Here is a 17,226-nt window from a genome sequence, read left to right as displayed (position 1 = left end):
ATGTTCTATCATCATCTGAACTTTCCCTTTCCCCATATTATAATTTCCACAAGATTAAAATCCATGTATATTTTATTTTATAGCCACTCTCCAGATTTAATCTACTGTTTGCACGCTAGCACATAATTAAGGTTCAGAATTTTATCTAAGACAAGAAACATTCTCCTTTACAACAAAAATACAAGCAAAGCTTTGATTTATAATTTCAAATAGTCTTTGTTTTGGAAGGACAGTCATAAACAGCAGCCAGGAAAAACCACTTATGAAAACTACATTGAGTTCCTTAGCATCTTTTTGTTTCATGTAAAAAGGAGAATGCAAGAAAAATGATTCTGTGTGAATCCTAAAAACGTTTAGAAACTACAGAGAAGAATATTTGTTGACTTAAGTTGTATATACCTTAGGGTCTCATTTTACCAAGATCAAACTGATCTTTCTGGCTCCTCAAGATTTAATTTATACTAAAATTATGTTCTTCCTTCCACAAGGATCCCATGGCATTTTGTATATAACATTATATAGTGGTACTTGGCCCATTCTATCCTCATTATTTGTCTATGAATCTGACTTCTGAGCTGGAATATAAATTCTGTTAAGCGGAGACGCTATTATTGAGCCTTATCCAATGCCTAGCCTATAGTAAGCACTTAATAAGTATTTATTGAAATTGACATAGAGGCCAGGGGCAGTGGCTCACGCCTGTAATCCCAGAACTTTGGGAGGCCGAGGTGGGCGGATCACGAGGTCAAGAGATCAGACCATCCTGGCCAACATGGTGAAACCCTGTCTGTACAAAAAAAAAAATTAGCTAGGCGTGCTGGCACCGCGACTGTAGTCCCAGCTACGTGGGAGGCTGAGGCAGGAGAATCTCTTGAACCTGGGAGGCAGAGGTTGCAGTGAGCCGAGATCGTGCCACTGCACTCCAGCCTGGCGAGACTCCGTCACAAAAAAAAAAAAAAAGAAAGAAAGAAAGAAAAAGACAGGAAGAAGGAAAGGAAGGGGGAGGGAAGGGAAGGGGAGGGGAGGGGATTGACATAGAAAGAAAGAAAAGTAACTTTCTGTTTTATTTACATCCTACATTATCTGTTGCTGTAGAAGAAATGGGTAGATGGTAGATATTGTCTAAATTAAGTACTTTTTAAATTTACATAAATACTGGATGATTTCTGTTTGGTTTTCTTTCTCTCTCGCTCGCTCACTCTCACTCTCTCTCTCTCTCTCTCTCTCTCTCTCTCTCTCTCACTGTCTCTCTCTCTCTCTCTCTCTCCTTATGGTGGGATGTTAGGTTAGTATATAACCTCTACCCTCGTGGCTATTTATTCCACAAACTTTGAAGCTGTAAAAGAAGATTGTGAGGTTTGAAGCCCAGCAGTAATTTACACCGGGTCAGTGACAATATTTTCATCATGATGAATGTGTTTGAGAAATGAACCCAAAGAACTTCAGGAAGTAATACCTGAGACTTTTTAAACTCCTGAGGGATACAGGCAAAGAGAAAGTTTGAAAAGTATTCAGGAACAAGTCAAGGGAAATGAGCAAAACCCAGGAAGGAGACTTTATAATGAATAACTGAAAAGCTGCCTTAAGCCATAAAACATCTGTGGATTTTCCATCATCCTTATTTATTTTGTTTAATACAGTCTTTCAGAAAGTAAGTTATTCTCAGTCCATAAGTCACATCTGCATACAGTAATTTTCTTCATTGTTCTTAAATTTTGTAAGGCTGACCCCACTACTTCACTGCATAATGAAAGTCGGCAGGATAATGAGCCATGAATAGTGGATGTCAGAGTTATGCAAGTTTTCATTTCTCACACAGTCATTTTCAGTTTGGGCTGACAGAACTGTTAACATCTTAAAATGTTAATGAAATCACCAAAAACATGGCATTTTCAGCTAGGCTTTCAGATTAGAAAAGTCATTTCTCATGGCAGACTACATACACATAATTACAGGTATTAGAGATTTTATTCTTCCTAGGTCCCCACATGCCAGAGCAAATGTCCATCATAACTAAATGTAGACAAAACATTCAGGGACCAAGTTCATAGCATGATCTTCAACAATCTTCAACAATATATTTACAAGTTTTGTTTTGTTTTGTTTTTGTTTTTGAGACGGAGTCTTTCTCTGTCGCCCAGGCTGGAGTGCGGTGGCGCAATCTCGGCTCACTGCAAGCTCGGCCTCCCTGGTTCACGCCATTCTCCTGCCTCAGCCTCCCGAGTAGCTGGGACTACAGGCGCCCGCCACCACGCCTGGCTAATTTTTTGTATTTTTAGTAGAGACGGGGTTTCACCGTGTTAGCTAGGATGGTCTCGATCTCCTGACCTCATGATCCGCCCGCCTCGGCCTCCCGAAGTGCTGGGATTACAGGCGTGAGCCACCACGCCCAGCTACAAGTTGTTTTTTTTAAATGTTAGTTAATTGGAGCAATTATTGGTGGAATATTATTTTGAGAATACCTTTATAAGCGCATTTGAATGGATGTTTTTGCCTAGCCAATGACCATGTGTTGAACTACGGTCGGGTAGACAAAATGAAGACTTGAATTCTGACATTTAGGAGCTGACAGTCTAGTGAATGAGGTCGAAATGTAAGTAAATGGTTATAAAACAATGGGATGTGTGATTTATAAGAATAGAGATATATTCAGATATACAGAGGGAAATAATTAACTCCTCTCAGATATTTGGTGATGAGGGAAAAACACTGGAATTGGATCCTGTAAATGAAAAGGGGTTTTTAGGTTTGGAACAAATTCACAGACAAAGGAAATGACATATGCAAATTCACCAAGACCTGAAAGATAAATTTAGTATGGCTGGAGCATTAATTGCATATGAAAAGGATTTAAGATGATTCTGGAAAAGTAGTCAACTTGATAACATACCACACAGAGCTTGTATGCCAAGCTAAGGCATTTGCATTTTATATGCAGAGCGGATGTCAACTGAATGGCAGAACATTAGCCCTGACATATTTATAAAAATCATAATCCTGTAACAAATTAACCAAATAAAGTAATACAGTATAAAAGCTTTGCAAGTAATTTTTTTTAAACATTAGGATATAAACATTGTTTTTATTTCTCAAAATTGCTTTTAGCCTTGCCCACATTTACTCCCTTGCTGCATTCCGAACATCGGACTCTGGGGAAAGTGAACAGGAGTTTGAGAATTTACCTGCTGTTCCCAGGATTACGATTTGCCCGTGCTTGCCTAAAGGCCCTAAGTGCTAATAAATTCATTGTTCCTGCAGAGAAAGCTCCATGGGTTGGTCATAATCTGGTCATGAGCACTTATGTTTTCTTTAAGAATTCCAAGAGTCTGGACACTGACAGACACCTTGTTGTTCTTGGCCTAAGAAGTCCCTAACCCTTTGACTAATTAGCCATAGTTCTGATCGTTTATTCTAGCTTCTAATTGGGATGTAGAATCCTCCCTTTCTTCTTTGAACAGCTTCTGCAGTTCTGTTCTGTATCCCTTGAGAATTGAATCAAGTAGGCAGTGATTAATTCGTTCCTTTGTTCACATATATTTGCTGAAGTTAACTAATATAAGGTCAAGCCCTTGTCTGGAGACAGAAGGAATAGAAGGTAAGAGGCCGTGCTGTCAGGAAGCTAGCAACCCCCTTCTGTTCCTCCACCAGGAGAAGACATGCTCATCTAATTATTCATAGTTTTATCCATTTTCCTTGACCTGGCTGTTTGGTTATTATTCTTCAGTGGGATAACACCCTTTATACCAGTGATTATACTCTGCTGGTGCTAGCATTTCCAGGCCTCCCTCCTCAGTTGACCCTGAATTATGATTCAACACACTAGAGACTCTTTTCTCTTCAAACTATGTTTATCTTTATGCTTACACAGTCAAGCAATATCAATACTCACTGGCCTTTTATTAATAATAAATGTTTTCATTATTGATTCTGCATATATTGTTAAGAACCTATTATGTGCCAGGCATTGTGAAGAATTAGAAAATCTTCAAAAAAATGAATCAAACAAATGTCCATTCAAAAAACCCAACATATAAATTGATAATCATCACAATTTATTCGTGAACATTAGCAGAGTTCCAGAAGAACTTGAGGCTGAATGCTATAATTCTAATTTTGGATATTCTGTCCACTGTCACCATAACTTAGTGGCATTGTGACCATGTTAAAGTTATTTAAATGTCATAAACTTTAATTTCCTTAACTATAAGGATACCTATCTCAAAAAAGTTAAGTAGTATGCCTAAGGTCATTCAGCTACTACTTTGCAGGGGAACATTTAAACCAGTTTATCTAAATCCATATTCCAGGCTCTTTCAGAATTAGTATAAGCGTTCCTTAATTGGGATCCTATTACTTTCTAATTTATATTCTTTCAGTCTGAAGCTATACAAATCGCATCTGCATACAGTAATTTTCTTAATTGTTCTTAAATTTTATAAGCATTCTTGTCCTAAAGACCTCTACCAACACAAACTGGTTAACCCACGTATTTCAACATGTACTTAAAAGAAATGCAGTTGCATTAAACATGGAAGCCAGGGGTTGGAGGTTGCTTAGCACTAGCTCCCTGGAGTCCCGAGAAGAACACATTGCTTATGGCTGATCCAGTATACCTAACTATTACTCCTAGGTTAACTTTCTCTGCTAGGGTTACTAAGGTGTTGATACTTCTAGAAAAGACATGTTTGGGTTCATGAATCTCAGGGATCAACACTTAAGGTCTGTGTGTTCAGATGTTTTCAGTAGGAACCCTTGTCAGTGGAATGATTTGGCTGGAATTCTTTGAAATTACCTCCACTCCAGGTCACTTAAGTCATGCCAAGAGATGAGTCTGAAATTTTCCCTAAGTCACTGCGGGGCGGGGTCGGGGGGACTCACATAAGGGACACTGGAAAATGTATATTCCCTCAAGACTCTATTTTGATGAATACAGCTCAAATTTACTTAATCTAGGATTCAGCAGATTTTAAACTGTGGAATGTTTCCCAATTAGGAGAGCTTCCAAGCTTTTATGTGCCTGAGAAGGAACTATATTCTTGGTTGACTTTTTCACTTTATATGCATCTACTGTAAAATCTGGAAATCTGCCAAAAAGTATGAAACTATGCAGAGTAATACTGAAGCTCTACTCTGATTTTCAGATTTATCTCTCAAGACCACTTCAATCTGCATACCCTACAACCCTTAGGATAGATGTTTGACTGGTAAATACTGCATAATGTCTTATTGCCAGGGCTATGCCAAGGCAATACTTGAAGGGACATCAACACCTTGGCTAGCACTGGGGCCAGATCCAAAGAGCCAGAATGAATTGAGTTGTGATGTTTCACAGTGTGACCAGGAACAGTTCAAGGGCTAGGCAGAGATCATAATTGTATAGAAGAGTCAAGGTTCATACCAAAAAGCAAAAGGTAAGGACAATGATATAGGGGTATGGAATAAATCAAACTGTTAGGTAACATATCAGAGAAGAAAACACAGAGAGAAAAAAGTGCCAGCTTGCCAGTTACAACACATGGAAGCAAGAAAAAGAGATTACCATGTTTGTGTGTATGACTTCTTGATGTAGCAAGCCCCTCATACACACCAATAGTAACACAGCACAAAACATGTATTAAATTATGACCCCACTACATAGATTAGCATTGTTCTCTTCTTGGTGAAAACTTCAAGAAAGGTAGGCGCTCTCCTTCCACCCTACAGTTTCACCTATAAGTAATTGAATTTTGCAGATATTGACAAAACATAGACCCAAATGATTCAGATACGTGTACATATATGTTTAATATATTACTAAATTGCTGTTGACCGTTAACTGATAGAAATATTTTTTAAAAGATGAGCCTTGTATGCAATTTTAAAAGATGACATAATCAGGGATTATAGTGCGCAGGGCCTTCTGTTCTGAGGATGGAAATTTAGCAATTTCCAAACCCTATTAAACTCCTTCTCATCAGAGAGGTTCCCCATTGAACTAACTTCAATTTTTTATACACTCCATTATTCAGGAGGAAAATGTATTGAAAGTTTAATCCTTCAAACAATTTGCAAATTACAAATGCAAATGTTTCCTGACTTAGTGAGCCCCATTCTTCTGGCAAAGTGATGAAGATCGCTGTAAGAGATACATGTCTGATTTGAGCAGAAGACATGTGTTTAATTGCATTTACCCCAAAACATTACTGAGCAGTTACCCTGGCCAAGCACTGTGTTGTGCCTAAGAGTCAAAGATGACTCAGTGAGATAGGTACTTAGATAAATGCTGAAGCCTCTTTCAGCTTGACAGCCTGCAGTGTTATGAAGCAGAGCAGTGGGGAAGGGAGAACAGCAATTCTGTGGAAGATGCTGCTCTCCAAATCTGGAGTAGGTCCAAATCCATGCCTTTGAGGGCCTTATAGTCTAAAAAGTCAAAGATGAGATAAATAAACTGCCAAATTCTTCTACTGTAGGATAGTAAGAGGAGAGTCAAGGAGTCATTTTACATGTAAGCTCAAGAAATCACCCACATTTAATGTTTAATTTGGAGAACTGTCCCATGTATGGAGAAGAAAATCAAACAGAATTGGACCACAGGTAAGCTCTGTAGCTAAAATGGACAAATTCATGTTATCATAAAAGGAAGGCAGATACCACAGGGCTCGGCTTTGGTGAAACAAGCCACAAAATGAAAGCTGAACTAGTAACAACTCGCCATCAAGTACAGAAAGCTTCCCTAGGGCCGTAAGAAAAGGGAAAAATGGTAAAAGAGACATAAAAAAATAAAGGGAAGTAAATAGATGGATCTCAGAAGGCAGTGGGAAGGGAGCTGGAATGGCGACAAATAGTAAATTAACTAACGATGGTCAAAGAGCTGCTTTAAGACAAGATCTCCCACTAACAAGACAGAATATTGGCATTTCCGCTATACAAAAACCACTAAAAAGAAAAGGAGGAGAGGGAGGGAGAGAGAAAAACAAAAAATTCAGAAAAAATAAAATAAAAGAAAGAGTATTAAAGAAACAATGAGCTAACTGTAGATTAACCCACATGCCAGAAACAGTGAGAATACTGGAGGGAAGGGAGCCAGAGGAAAAGGTGTAAAATGAGAATAATTTAGGAAATCAGAGAGTTTAGGGGAAAGCCCTGAAAAAATAAGAAATATACACATGGAAAAATACAAATGTAAACTATGTATAGTAAATAGTTCAGATAACTGGAGGTCTGTGGACATTGTGAAATATCAAAATTGGCTGTAAGAGTTCTAAAAGACAATCCAAAGAGAGAATAGCTTGGGGCTCTTGAATGAAAAAGAGCAGAAAAAAAAAAGACTACATAAGTGTGAACTTGTGACAAATGCAAAAGTGTAGAACTCTGGAGAATGTGAGTTTTTAATTAGAAGATTCATCGTAGACACGAATCACATTAAGAAAATATAGGATTACTGAACATCTATGTCAAGTTTCTCTTTCTCACAGAAAAAAAAAAGGAAAAGGGGAAGGTTTAAGAATATTCCTTTGTCTCAAATGATAAGGACTTTATTGAGCTGGGTTTTCTACTACATGCCAATAGTTGGTAGATCGCAAGCTAAATTAAAAGTAACCAAGAAGCAAATATTTAAATTCCATGTATAGGAGCAAGTAATCCTGACAAGTAAACTCAGTAAACCTAACAAGAATTAGGTGATCCTGGTAGGAAGGGAGTTTGAGGGAATGTTACTAGTAATAATATTCTTAAAGATTCCTAATCAGGCAAAAGCAAAAAATCAAAACGAAGTTCTCACAGAAAAAAAAAATTGATAGAGCTTTACGCAGCATGAGTAAATCCCTCATTCCTCAGGGGGGAAATATCAAATATGATGAGATGATCATGGGAAAAGAACTTCAGCTTAGTTTTCAACATATAAGAGAAAGAGGATATTGATATGTTTAATGATACAAAGACAGTTCCCAGGGGGAAAAATTAATTTTAAGGCCTTGTAGTACAAAATAGATATTCACACAGACAGATATGATTAATGGAAGGCAATAAATAGGGGGAAAAAGAAAAGGTAATAGGGCAATTTAAAAGAAAAACAAAGAGAGGTAGATATACAAAGAGACAAATTGATGAGTGAAAAATGATTGAAGTAGAAATAAATATATGATCTATAAATAACTAGGTCATGAAAGAAGACACTTGAGGATGGTGATGAATTTAAACAACACAAAAGTGATTACTATGTAGACAGAAATGAAGGCTGAAAACAATGGAATTATTTCAGAGCTATTTCCACAGCAAGAAAAAATACAAATTCATAATAAACATAAAAACATAATACTAATAAAACTTGATGTGTCAAATAAGACAAGAAAAATCAGGAGGGCAATAATTCTTAAAATCTCTAAGAAAAGGGCAACATTATTTGTAGTGGAAGATTTTTATTTAACTTTAGCAAATTTTAGAGCAAGTTACAAAAAGTAAAAATAGCACATGACTAATGTAATTAATACATTAAGATAATCAATGTAAAACTGCAGTTAACATTTCACAGAGAATGTACACCCATTTTGATTAGCACATAGAATATTTACCCAAAATGACAGTATTTCAGCATCCAAAACAGGCTATAAACTTAAGCAGCAGATTTTTATATGTGAAAAATACAATAAATCAAAGCTCAAACTTTTTAAATTACAAAAAAAAAAAACCCTCCTATGTCAACATTGTGCCAGGTCTAAATCCTACACGTATTACCTATTTATCATATGTATTCTGTCTCCTTCAATAGAATATAAGCTGCATAGATTGTGGTCTTACTTCACTACTACACCCCCAGCACCTAGGACAGTGCCTGGCACATAGTGAGTATTATGGAATAAATAGATGATTGAATGTGTGATGTGTTGCTCATTTTATGATGAATAAATAATAAAATACTTTAATTAGGATGTCAACATTTTGCATGCAAATATGGCTTCTAAAATATATCTTAAATATATTAAATATTGATCTTGCTTATACTGTAAACTGTCTGAAAAACATTTTCTAAGTAATTTGCAAAGTGCAGATTTTATCTCAGCTGTTATGCAAATCAACACGTATTCTTAATTAGTGACATATTGGGAGATTTTAATAAAGAAAAATTCATTAGTAAGCCTCATTCTTTTAAGGAGAATAGTATCTTGGGAGGTTTGTTGATAAAAAAGATGAATACCTGAACTACTTTGTTAAACACTCACTAAACAAGGTTCTCACTCATGGAGTTAGATCCAGGCCCTTATCAAACCATGACAAAGATATTGTAAGTGGTCTCTTAGTCACCATTTTTCTTTCCTATATGTGCATTTTACTTGCCTCCAGACCAATATTAACTAATGTAGATCTCTGTTAAAGTCATTATGCTACTCAGTAATCTTCATGGTTCCCCTTTTCCTACTAAAATAAAATCCAATGTCATAAAACAGGTACATGAGGCCTCCATAGTCTAGTTTCAACCTGCTTTCCCTATGTTATTTTCTAATATTTTTCTACCCTGCTCTCCAATCAGATTATTATGCTTACTACCTCCTCTTACATTTTCCACCTTCTTACCTTTCTCCATAACATTCCTGACTCTGGAAGATTTGTTTAGAGTTCATATCCAGGCTGGAGCAGTTATCTGATCAGCACAGAGAATGGTAGTATTACTGTTCCCTTTGATCCAGGCTCTAAATTTTTATTAAAGGAATTTAAGGTTACTTTTTTATACCCACATTGCTATATGGGCTTACACTGAGTTTATATTCAACTAAATACTAACAGGTCTTATTTATATGATCTTCTGTCAAGCTGAGTTCCACACATTCTTAGTAAAGTTTGCAACCCTGTACATTTGGCCTTCTTAAATCACTGCTTTCCTTTTTGAAAACAAAATATTTCTTGATTATACCATCTCCTCTCCATTTCTGCTACTGCCTTAGCCCTTACCACCTTAAGCCCTTTATGAAACCAGCAGAGAGAGAGTAAAAGAGGAAGCAGAAGAAAGAAGGAAGAAGCATTGTTCCTCACATGTGGATTTATGTTCAGTCCCCTCCTCCTTCCAAACTATGTCCTGTATAACTAGCAAGGAAAAAAATCATTGTAAAATTAAATCGAATAATCATGACTCCCCCCAGACAAATTCCCCTCAATGCCTCCTTGTCGTCTTCACTGTAGCCTCAGATCTGATGTAATTCATTTCCTATCCTCATCTCCCTCCTTATTTTTCATCTCTTATCGTCAAACAGCTCACACTCTCTGTCTCTGGCCTTTGTATTTGTATTTTCTTGAGATGATAACATCATTTCCCAGCTTCTCTTCCTGGCTTACTGTAATTCCTTCTTCAAGACTCAGCTCTGGCACTTCCTCCTCTACGAAACTTTCCTTGGCACCCTATAGTAGAATGTGCAGGTGCTCTTGCTCTCTGTTCCAGTGACACCAGATTTACCTCTATCATGGTGCTCATTATGCGGGTCTGAATTGCCTGCTCACTTTCTCTCTCCCCAGAATTAGACTTTGAGCTTCTTGAGCTCCTTGAGACCAATGAGTTTGTCTTTCATCCCTGTAACTCTAGAGTTGGAAGAGTGCCCAGGAGTTTGTCAGTTTATGGTGCCAGTAAAACTATTCCTGATTTTTCTTCTTGTTTATCCAAGAAGAGTAAAGGGCAAGATAAAAAAGGAATGTGATGGAATTCAATTTAAGCAAAATCAGGATTTCAGCCTTTTGATATTTTAACTAATTTAGTGAGCATTTATATTTTGCTATGCATTGTCATTCCATTAGTACAGGTGACTATAATTAAAGCTTTCATGAGATTATTTTGATTCACCCTTATCGTAAGACTAAAAATGAAACAGACACAAATAATCTGTCATAAATGGTGATTCTCTGGGACCCAATTTTTTGGAGCCAGTAGTGAAACAAGCATTGCATTTTCTGGGCTGGGAAAACTGGAGATATTCAGGTCCCTATTGATTTGCCTTCTTTGGAAAATGACTGGCTCGAAGACAACTGGGCCTTGTCCCTCTTTCATGGCCATCTTAAATGTTATTTAATACCAATAATCAGTAATAGGTTTTACTGGAATGACGGAGTTGTGTAATCTCTGGAAATTTTCTGAAGATTTCTAGTGCCTTTTTCTGATATGGTTTAAGCATATATTTGGTCAAAGGTAGTCTCTCAAGGGTCCATCCAGTTAAGAATCTATAATCATTAAGCCTCAAACTTTCTTAAAATAATGAAGGGTTCCTCTTTCCACAACTTCTTCTTTACTTTCCTGATCAGTAAATTGACCAGAAGAAATTAACCTACTTACTATTGTTTATTTCTTATATCAGCAAGTATGTATATGTGTGTGTTTTAACAAATCTAAAAGTAGATTTCTTATAAACAAGTGTATCAGCTTTCCCTTATAGTACCTAGGTAATTATCAATTGATTAATCTGTATATTTTAATGATTTGGCTCCTTCTCTAAAGAAGCAGAAAACTACTTCAAAATCTAAGATAGCTGAGACTTCATTACTTGTTGCAAAATAGAATTTAAGTGGTAGAATCCCAATGGGGAGTACTAACATGAATAATTACCATTACACACAATCTTCCAAAATGAACAGTTTCACTGCATTGATTGATAGTAGCATCTTCAAATGTGATTTACATTTATATCTCTAATGAAAATTAGTACGTACTTCACACCTTCTGATTTTTCTATGTCCCTTCTGTGGCAACATAATGTCTTATTACTTCTATTTGCATTTGTAAATTATAGAGTAATATTTGTGACAGGCAATGGGTGAATATGTTTTGCTAAGAGCCTACACTTACATCATCTGATTTTTCAAAATACCTACTGCGTTCCACTCTACACTTCAATTTAATTTCTTTTAATTTGAAATGTATCTTGAGTAACTGCCATGGATTTATCATAATGCAATACTTTGTGTTTCCAACTTTTAAAATTGTATTAAAATTATTGGAAAAAGTAACCTGGAGACAGCCTTGACTGAAAAAAACTTGAATGACATTAAGTCAGAGTTACCATATCTGGAATATTTGTTCCATGTTAGATGTAGCATGTGCTTTACATAAATTATTTCCAACTCTTGTAAAGAAGGAAGTATTTTCTCTATTTTGCTGGTGACAAAACTGAAGCATAGAGTTAAGTAAATTGTTCAAGGGCCATGTTAGCAGGTGGCTAGACCAATATTCAAACGGGGGTGGATCTGATGCCAAAGCCTGGGCTTTTATTCTAACAAAAGGCCACAAGCCACATTAATCTTTATTATTGCCATTAATATGCCACAAGCTTATATGTTACCTCTTACTGTCTAATCTTCCCAGACTCAAGAAAGACATAGGCTAAGACCAAGCCATATTAGTCTAGTTTTTCTGTCTAGTCCATATCAGAACACATACTGTAAGTGCCCTAGTTCACAGGGTTAGGAATCACTATATTATTTAGTTGGTAATTTTCCTTTCTGTGGCTTCTGGCATAAGCTCTCTCTAGAACCAGGGCCAATTGTTTCTCTCTAATGACTTGGAGGGAGGCTAGCCTGAGGCTATCCTTAAAACTGCAAGTTGATTTATCATCTTTTCCTTTGTTCCATGGATGAGATCCAACGTGCAGCTTCAACTAGCCTCACGGGGACAGATATGTTAACTGATTTCATTCCACAAGAAGAAACATTGGTAACAAGATTTGGCTATTTTCTAATGTTATGAATGCAGTGTTTAAGCAATTATTAAAGTATATGCATACTTTTTAATCTCATTCCCTGTGCCAAATATCTAGATAGATCGATAGATACATAGATAAATAGAAGGTGTAGTTACAATTGAACATAGTCAACAATAGAAATAGGACATGTTAAAGATGCTGAAGGCCTCCATAGCTTGAAAAGTTGTGAGAATATGCAATTAACAGTTTACAACAGAAAATGGTTAGCACATCTCTTAACTAGGAATTAAAACATTTGGAGTAAGACTAAGAGTCAAGCACCTGGCTAGAATATTAGAACCTGAGAGTGAAATCTCATTTGCTTAGTGCAATAGGACTTTACTCCTATAATAGAGAATGAGTCCAGCTTATTAACATCTGAAGAAATTATAGGCACTGTCTTTTTAAATAAAAATTAGAATTTATTTTTATTAAGACAACGAAGCAAAGCTGAACACTGCTTCCTATCTTTGGCCTCACTTCTTTTCTTACTTTTTGCCTTTGCTCCTCTTTCCCAGGTTTCTAGCCAATACCACTTTCAGAGGCCTCAGTGGTTCCATCAGAGTAAAAGGTTCCACCATCGTCAGCTCAGAAAACAACTTTTTCATCTGGAATCTTCAACATGACCCCATGGGAAAGCCAATGTGGACCCGCTTGGGCAGCTGGCAGGGGGGAAAGATTGTCATGGACTATGGAATATGGCCAGAGCAGGCCCAGAGACACAAAACCCACTTCCAACATCCAAGTAAGCTACACTTGAGAGTGGTTACCCTGATTGAGCATCCTTTTGTCTTCACAAGGGAGGTAGATGATGAAGGCTTGTGCCCTGCTGGCCAACTCTGTCTAGACCCCATGACTAATGACTCTTCCACATTGGACAGCCTTTTTAGCAGCCTCCATAGCAGTAATGATACAGTGCCCATTAAATTCAAGAAGTGCTGCTATGGATATTGCATTGATCTGCTGGAAAAGATAGCAGAAGACATGAACTTTGACTTCGACCTCTATATTATAGGGGATGGAAAGTATGGAGCCTGGAAAAATGGGCACTGGACTGGGCTAGTGGGTGATCTCCTGAGTGGGACTGCCCACATGGCAGTCACTTCCTTTAGCATCAATACTGCACGGAGCCAGGTGATAGATTTCACCAGCCCTTTCTTCTCCACCAGCTTGGGCATCTTAGTGAGGACCCAAGATACAGCAGCTCCCATTGGAGCCTTCATGTGGCCACTCCACTGGACAATGTGGCTGGGGATTTTTGTGGCTCTGCACATCACTGCTGTCTTCCTCACTCTATATGAATGGAAGAGTCCATTTGGTTTGACTCCCAAGGGGCGAAATAGAAGTAAAGTCTTCTCCTTTTCTTCAGCCTTGAACGTCTGTTATGCCCTCTTGTTTGGCAGAACAGTGGCCATCAAACCTCCAAAATGTTGGACTGGAAGGTTTCTAATGAATCTTTGGGCCATTTTCTGTATGTTTTGCCTTTCCACATACACGGCAAACTTGGCTGCTGTCATGGTAGGTGAGAAGATCTATGAAGAGCTTTCTGGAATACATGACCCCAAGGTAATACTTCATTTTACTTTAGCTTTCTTGATTGTCCATTATAATTCCATATGTTGTATCTTCTGCTGTAGTATGCTCATGTTCTTCCATCTAACACATGAATATTCTCTCAGCCAAGTATAGAGACTAGTCCAAAAGTCTGTTGCCTGGTTTAACTAAATATTTCATTGTTTGTTTCATAAACGAAACAAAAAGACTGAGAAGTTTTGGGGAGTGTCTTTTCTAGAGTAGGTCTTTCTGATAGAAATATCTATTAATGCATCTTTTCCTTGTATTATTTGACCATCTGATAGCACACCTATCAGGGAATGGTCTTATAAGGTATTTTCACCCAAAGCACACCTTAAAAACTGATGAATTACTTATCTTGGGAATTAATAAAAATAAATTGGAAGATCCATATTTTAAATAGCAAAGAATCTTTTTCATCACTAAAAAGTGATACAATGGAAAGAATTAAATTTTATTATAAGCACCAAAGTCAACTGCTAGGGAACTCACTGAGTGTAGAACAAGGAGTATCGGACTAACTGAGATGGCAGAATTAGCTAAGGCCTATAGAGTAAGGGGAGCTGTTCAGCTGACTACCTTGCATAGAAGGGAGAGTGCCAGCAGTCCAAGGACATTCAAGAAGATTTTGTCTATCCAGGGTACCCTTGATATCCTAGACATCTGACCCTAAGGGTAGAAGGAAGAGGAAGTGTAGAGTGCAGGTAAACAGCCAAAGTAGGTAATACTTAGGTAAGGACAGTCATGTCCATGTTCTCTCTGGATTGAACCAGGGCCCCTCTAAGTGAGCTGGGATACAGAAAATTAGTCCAGCCCAATAGGACTAGAGAGAGGGGACTGTCAAGGACCAAGGCAATTAGAACAGAGCTCAGGGAAGTACTGCAGTCCTGATGGGAAACAGAGTGCAGATCTGAAGCTGCAGTGCATTCCAACATGTAGGATACATTAAGTAGAGATTGGAGAAAGGTTCAATTCAGCAGGCACACTCAGGACATACCATGTTTAAAGCAACTTAAGCTAAGCTGAGCCTTTCAAATTATAAAACATTCACATGCTTTTCCAAATGCCCCTTGTCACACCAAGTCTCAATGTATTGAACTATTTACTATAAGTTACTATTAAACATTTAAAATTAATTTCATAGACCATCAACAAGTAGGACATTTGTAGCTATCTTTACTAAATGATAGAATGCCCCAGAGGGCTGGTGGCAGCTTTAAAGATTTTTCATAGATGGTTTCAATTGGATGTAAGTTCTGTTTTGCAACGAAAAGAATGTAAGAAATTTGACCCATATATTGCAAACCTCCTGATAAGTGACATGAACCTCATGAGAGGATTCAGCCAACAATGCCTCATTGACTAGGCAAGAAATTTTGTAACTTCGCAATGAATACTCAGGGCTTTATGTTAGGAGCTGGAATTCAGTGAACACAAATAAAATCATTAGCATAAATAAATGCATCACCCTAAAGGGAGATGTTGGTGATGCTTCTGCATTCACATTCTGCAGTGGCATCAGCAGCCTTTGTTTATTCTTTGCCCCAGGAGTCCTGTAAATCTTCTGAAGGTTTTCAGCCTCACTAGAAACTTAGATTATTTGTGAGAATCTCAACAAAGTGACTCCTAAATTATTAGCTCAAAATTAAAAGTATTTAGTCTGATCTAGTAAAAAAAAAATCTAATATATGCCTCTTGTGGAGATTTCAGGCCATTATCTTATGTAAAAAGATGAACACAATACTAACTAGAGCTTCATTTATCAGAACGAGTGATTGCCAAAATTAAGCCAGGGATGCTATGCATGAAAAAGCTGTAAGAGTGATTATGCTAAAGTATTAAAAATAAAATTATAAAGACAAGCTATACGCAGCAGTGAAATTATTTTTAAGCAAAAAGAAATAATCATTTCATCTCTGACTCTACCAGAATAAAGAGTGAAATTTTTTAATAAGTCTAACCCAGTCCACAAGACAAAGCCAGCAGAACTGGACAAAGTCAACTTTGCATTACAACTAGTGAGTTCTTAATGAAATGGGACAAACCTAAATCTAAACTATTTTCAATTTGAGATAATAAATGAATTTCCACTAAGTTTCCTAAAAATGTGCATGTGTGTACTAGCGTTGTTTCTACGGTAAAATATCTCTTTTGTAGGTTCACTTCTTTCCATAAAAAGACACCCAGATTACTTAGCTAAGCAATGCTTGACCCCGGGATTTAGGAGGAATAATTGTTGTGATAGAATTTTTTAGTTTTCATCCAAATATGTCATATTATGTGGACTACATAATGTCCTCACTCTCAAACAGAGATACAAGATAAAAATTATTTCCACATCCCTCAGTCACTCAGAATGTACTCTTATTATACCGTAGTTACTCACATGAGTGCTTTTCTCTCCTATTAATGCTAAATTCTTTGAGGAGGGCCTATACCATTTCTTATACTAAATAACGTAGAGCAATTCAGAGGTAAATGAGTCAAATTGTATGACTTCAATCAATTAGGGAAGAAAAGACATAAACAAAAGGGGAGCAACTTAGAAGGTTACAAATACGCCAAAGTTTAGCAACAGATGAAGTACTGTCCAAGTTCAAGGAAAGAATGATCACCTTCAACTCATTACAATGGAAGAAAGTTTAATTAATAAGGTAATATTTGTGCCTGTTCTTAAAGAATAGTAAGAATTCAGAATGTGTGTCCAGGGAGGAGAAATGGACATCCTAAGTGAAGGAGCAGAATGAATTGCTTGGAGGTAATACTTTATATTACCTATAAAGTATATATTACCTATTTTGTAATATAATGTATTACCTCCAAGTAATTCATTCTGCTCCTTATAATATAAAGTATATAGGTATATAGTATAAAGTATATAGGTAATACGAAGTATAAAGCACAGGCAAGATATGAGGAATCTAATTTAGCTACAGCATAGGTTACAGGAGTGGAAGGA

At 36.9% G+C, this 17,226-nt stretch overlaps 1 protein-coding gene and 1 long non-coding RNA gene across 2 annotated transcripts in view; one reads left to right on the top strand and one right to left on the bottom strand.

Moving 5' to 3' along the window:
* GRIN3A (glutamate ionotropic receptor NMDA type subunit 3A) overlaps positions 1-17,226 on the top strand; it is a 179,848-nt gene that overhangs the window by 59,789 nt on the left and 102,833 nt on the right. Inside the window, exon 3 of the mRNA XM_004048377.5 lies at positions 13,211-14,258. Coding sequence (XP_004048425.4) covers positions 13,211-14,258 — 1,048 coding nt within the window. The remainder of the gene's footprint in view (positions 1-13,210; positions 14,259-17,226) is intronic.
* LOC115935860 (uncharacterized) overlaps positions 1-17,226 on the bottom strand; it is a 146,365-nt gene that overhangs the window by 57,752 nt on the left and 71,387 nt on the right. The window lies entirely within an intron of this gene.

Source organism: Gorilla gorilla, chromosome 13 (assembly GCF_029281585.2).
Source record: "Gorilla gorilla gorilla isolate KB3781 chromosome 13, NHGRI_mGorGor1-v2.1_pri, whole genome shotgun sequence".
In the NCBI taxonomy this organism is placed as follows: Eukaryota; Metazoa; Chordata; class Mammalia; order Primates; family Hominidae; genus Gorilla; species Gorilla gorilla.
Note: the sequence above shows the minus strand (reverse complement) of the source record. Positions and strands in the feature narration are given on the sequence as shown.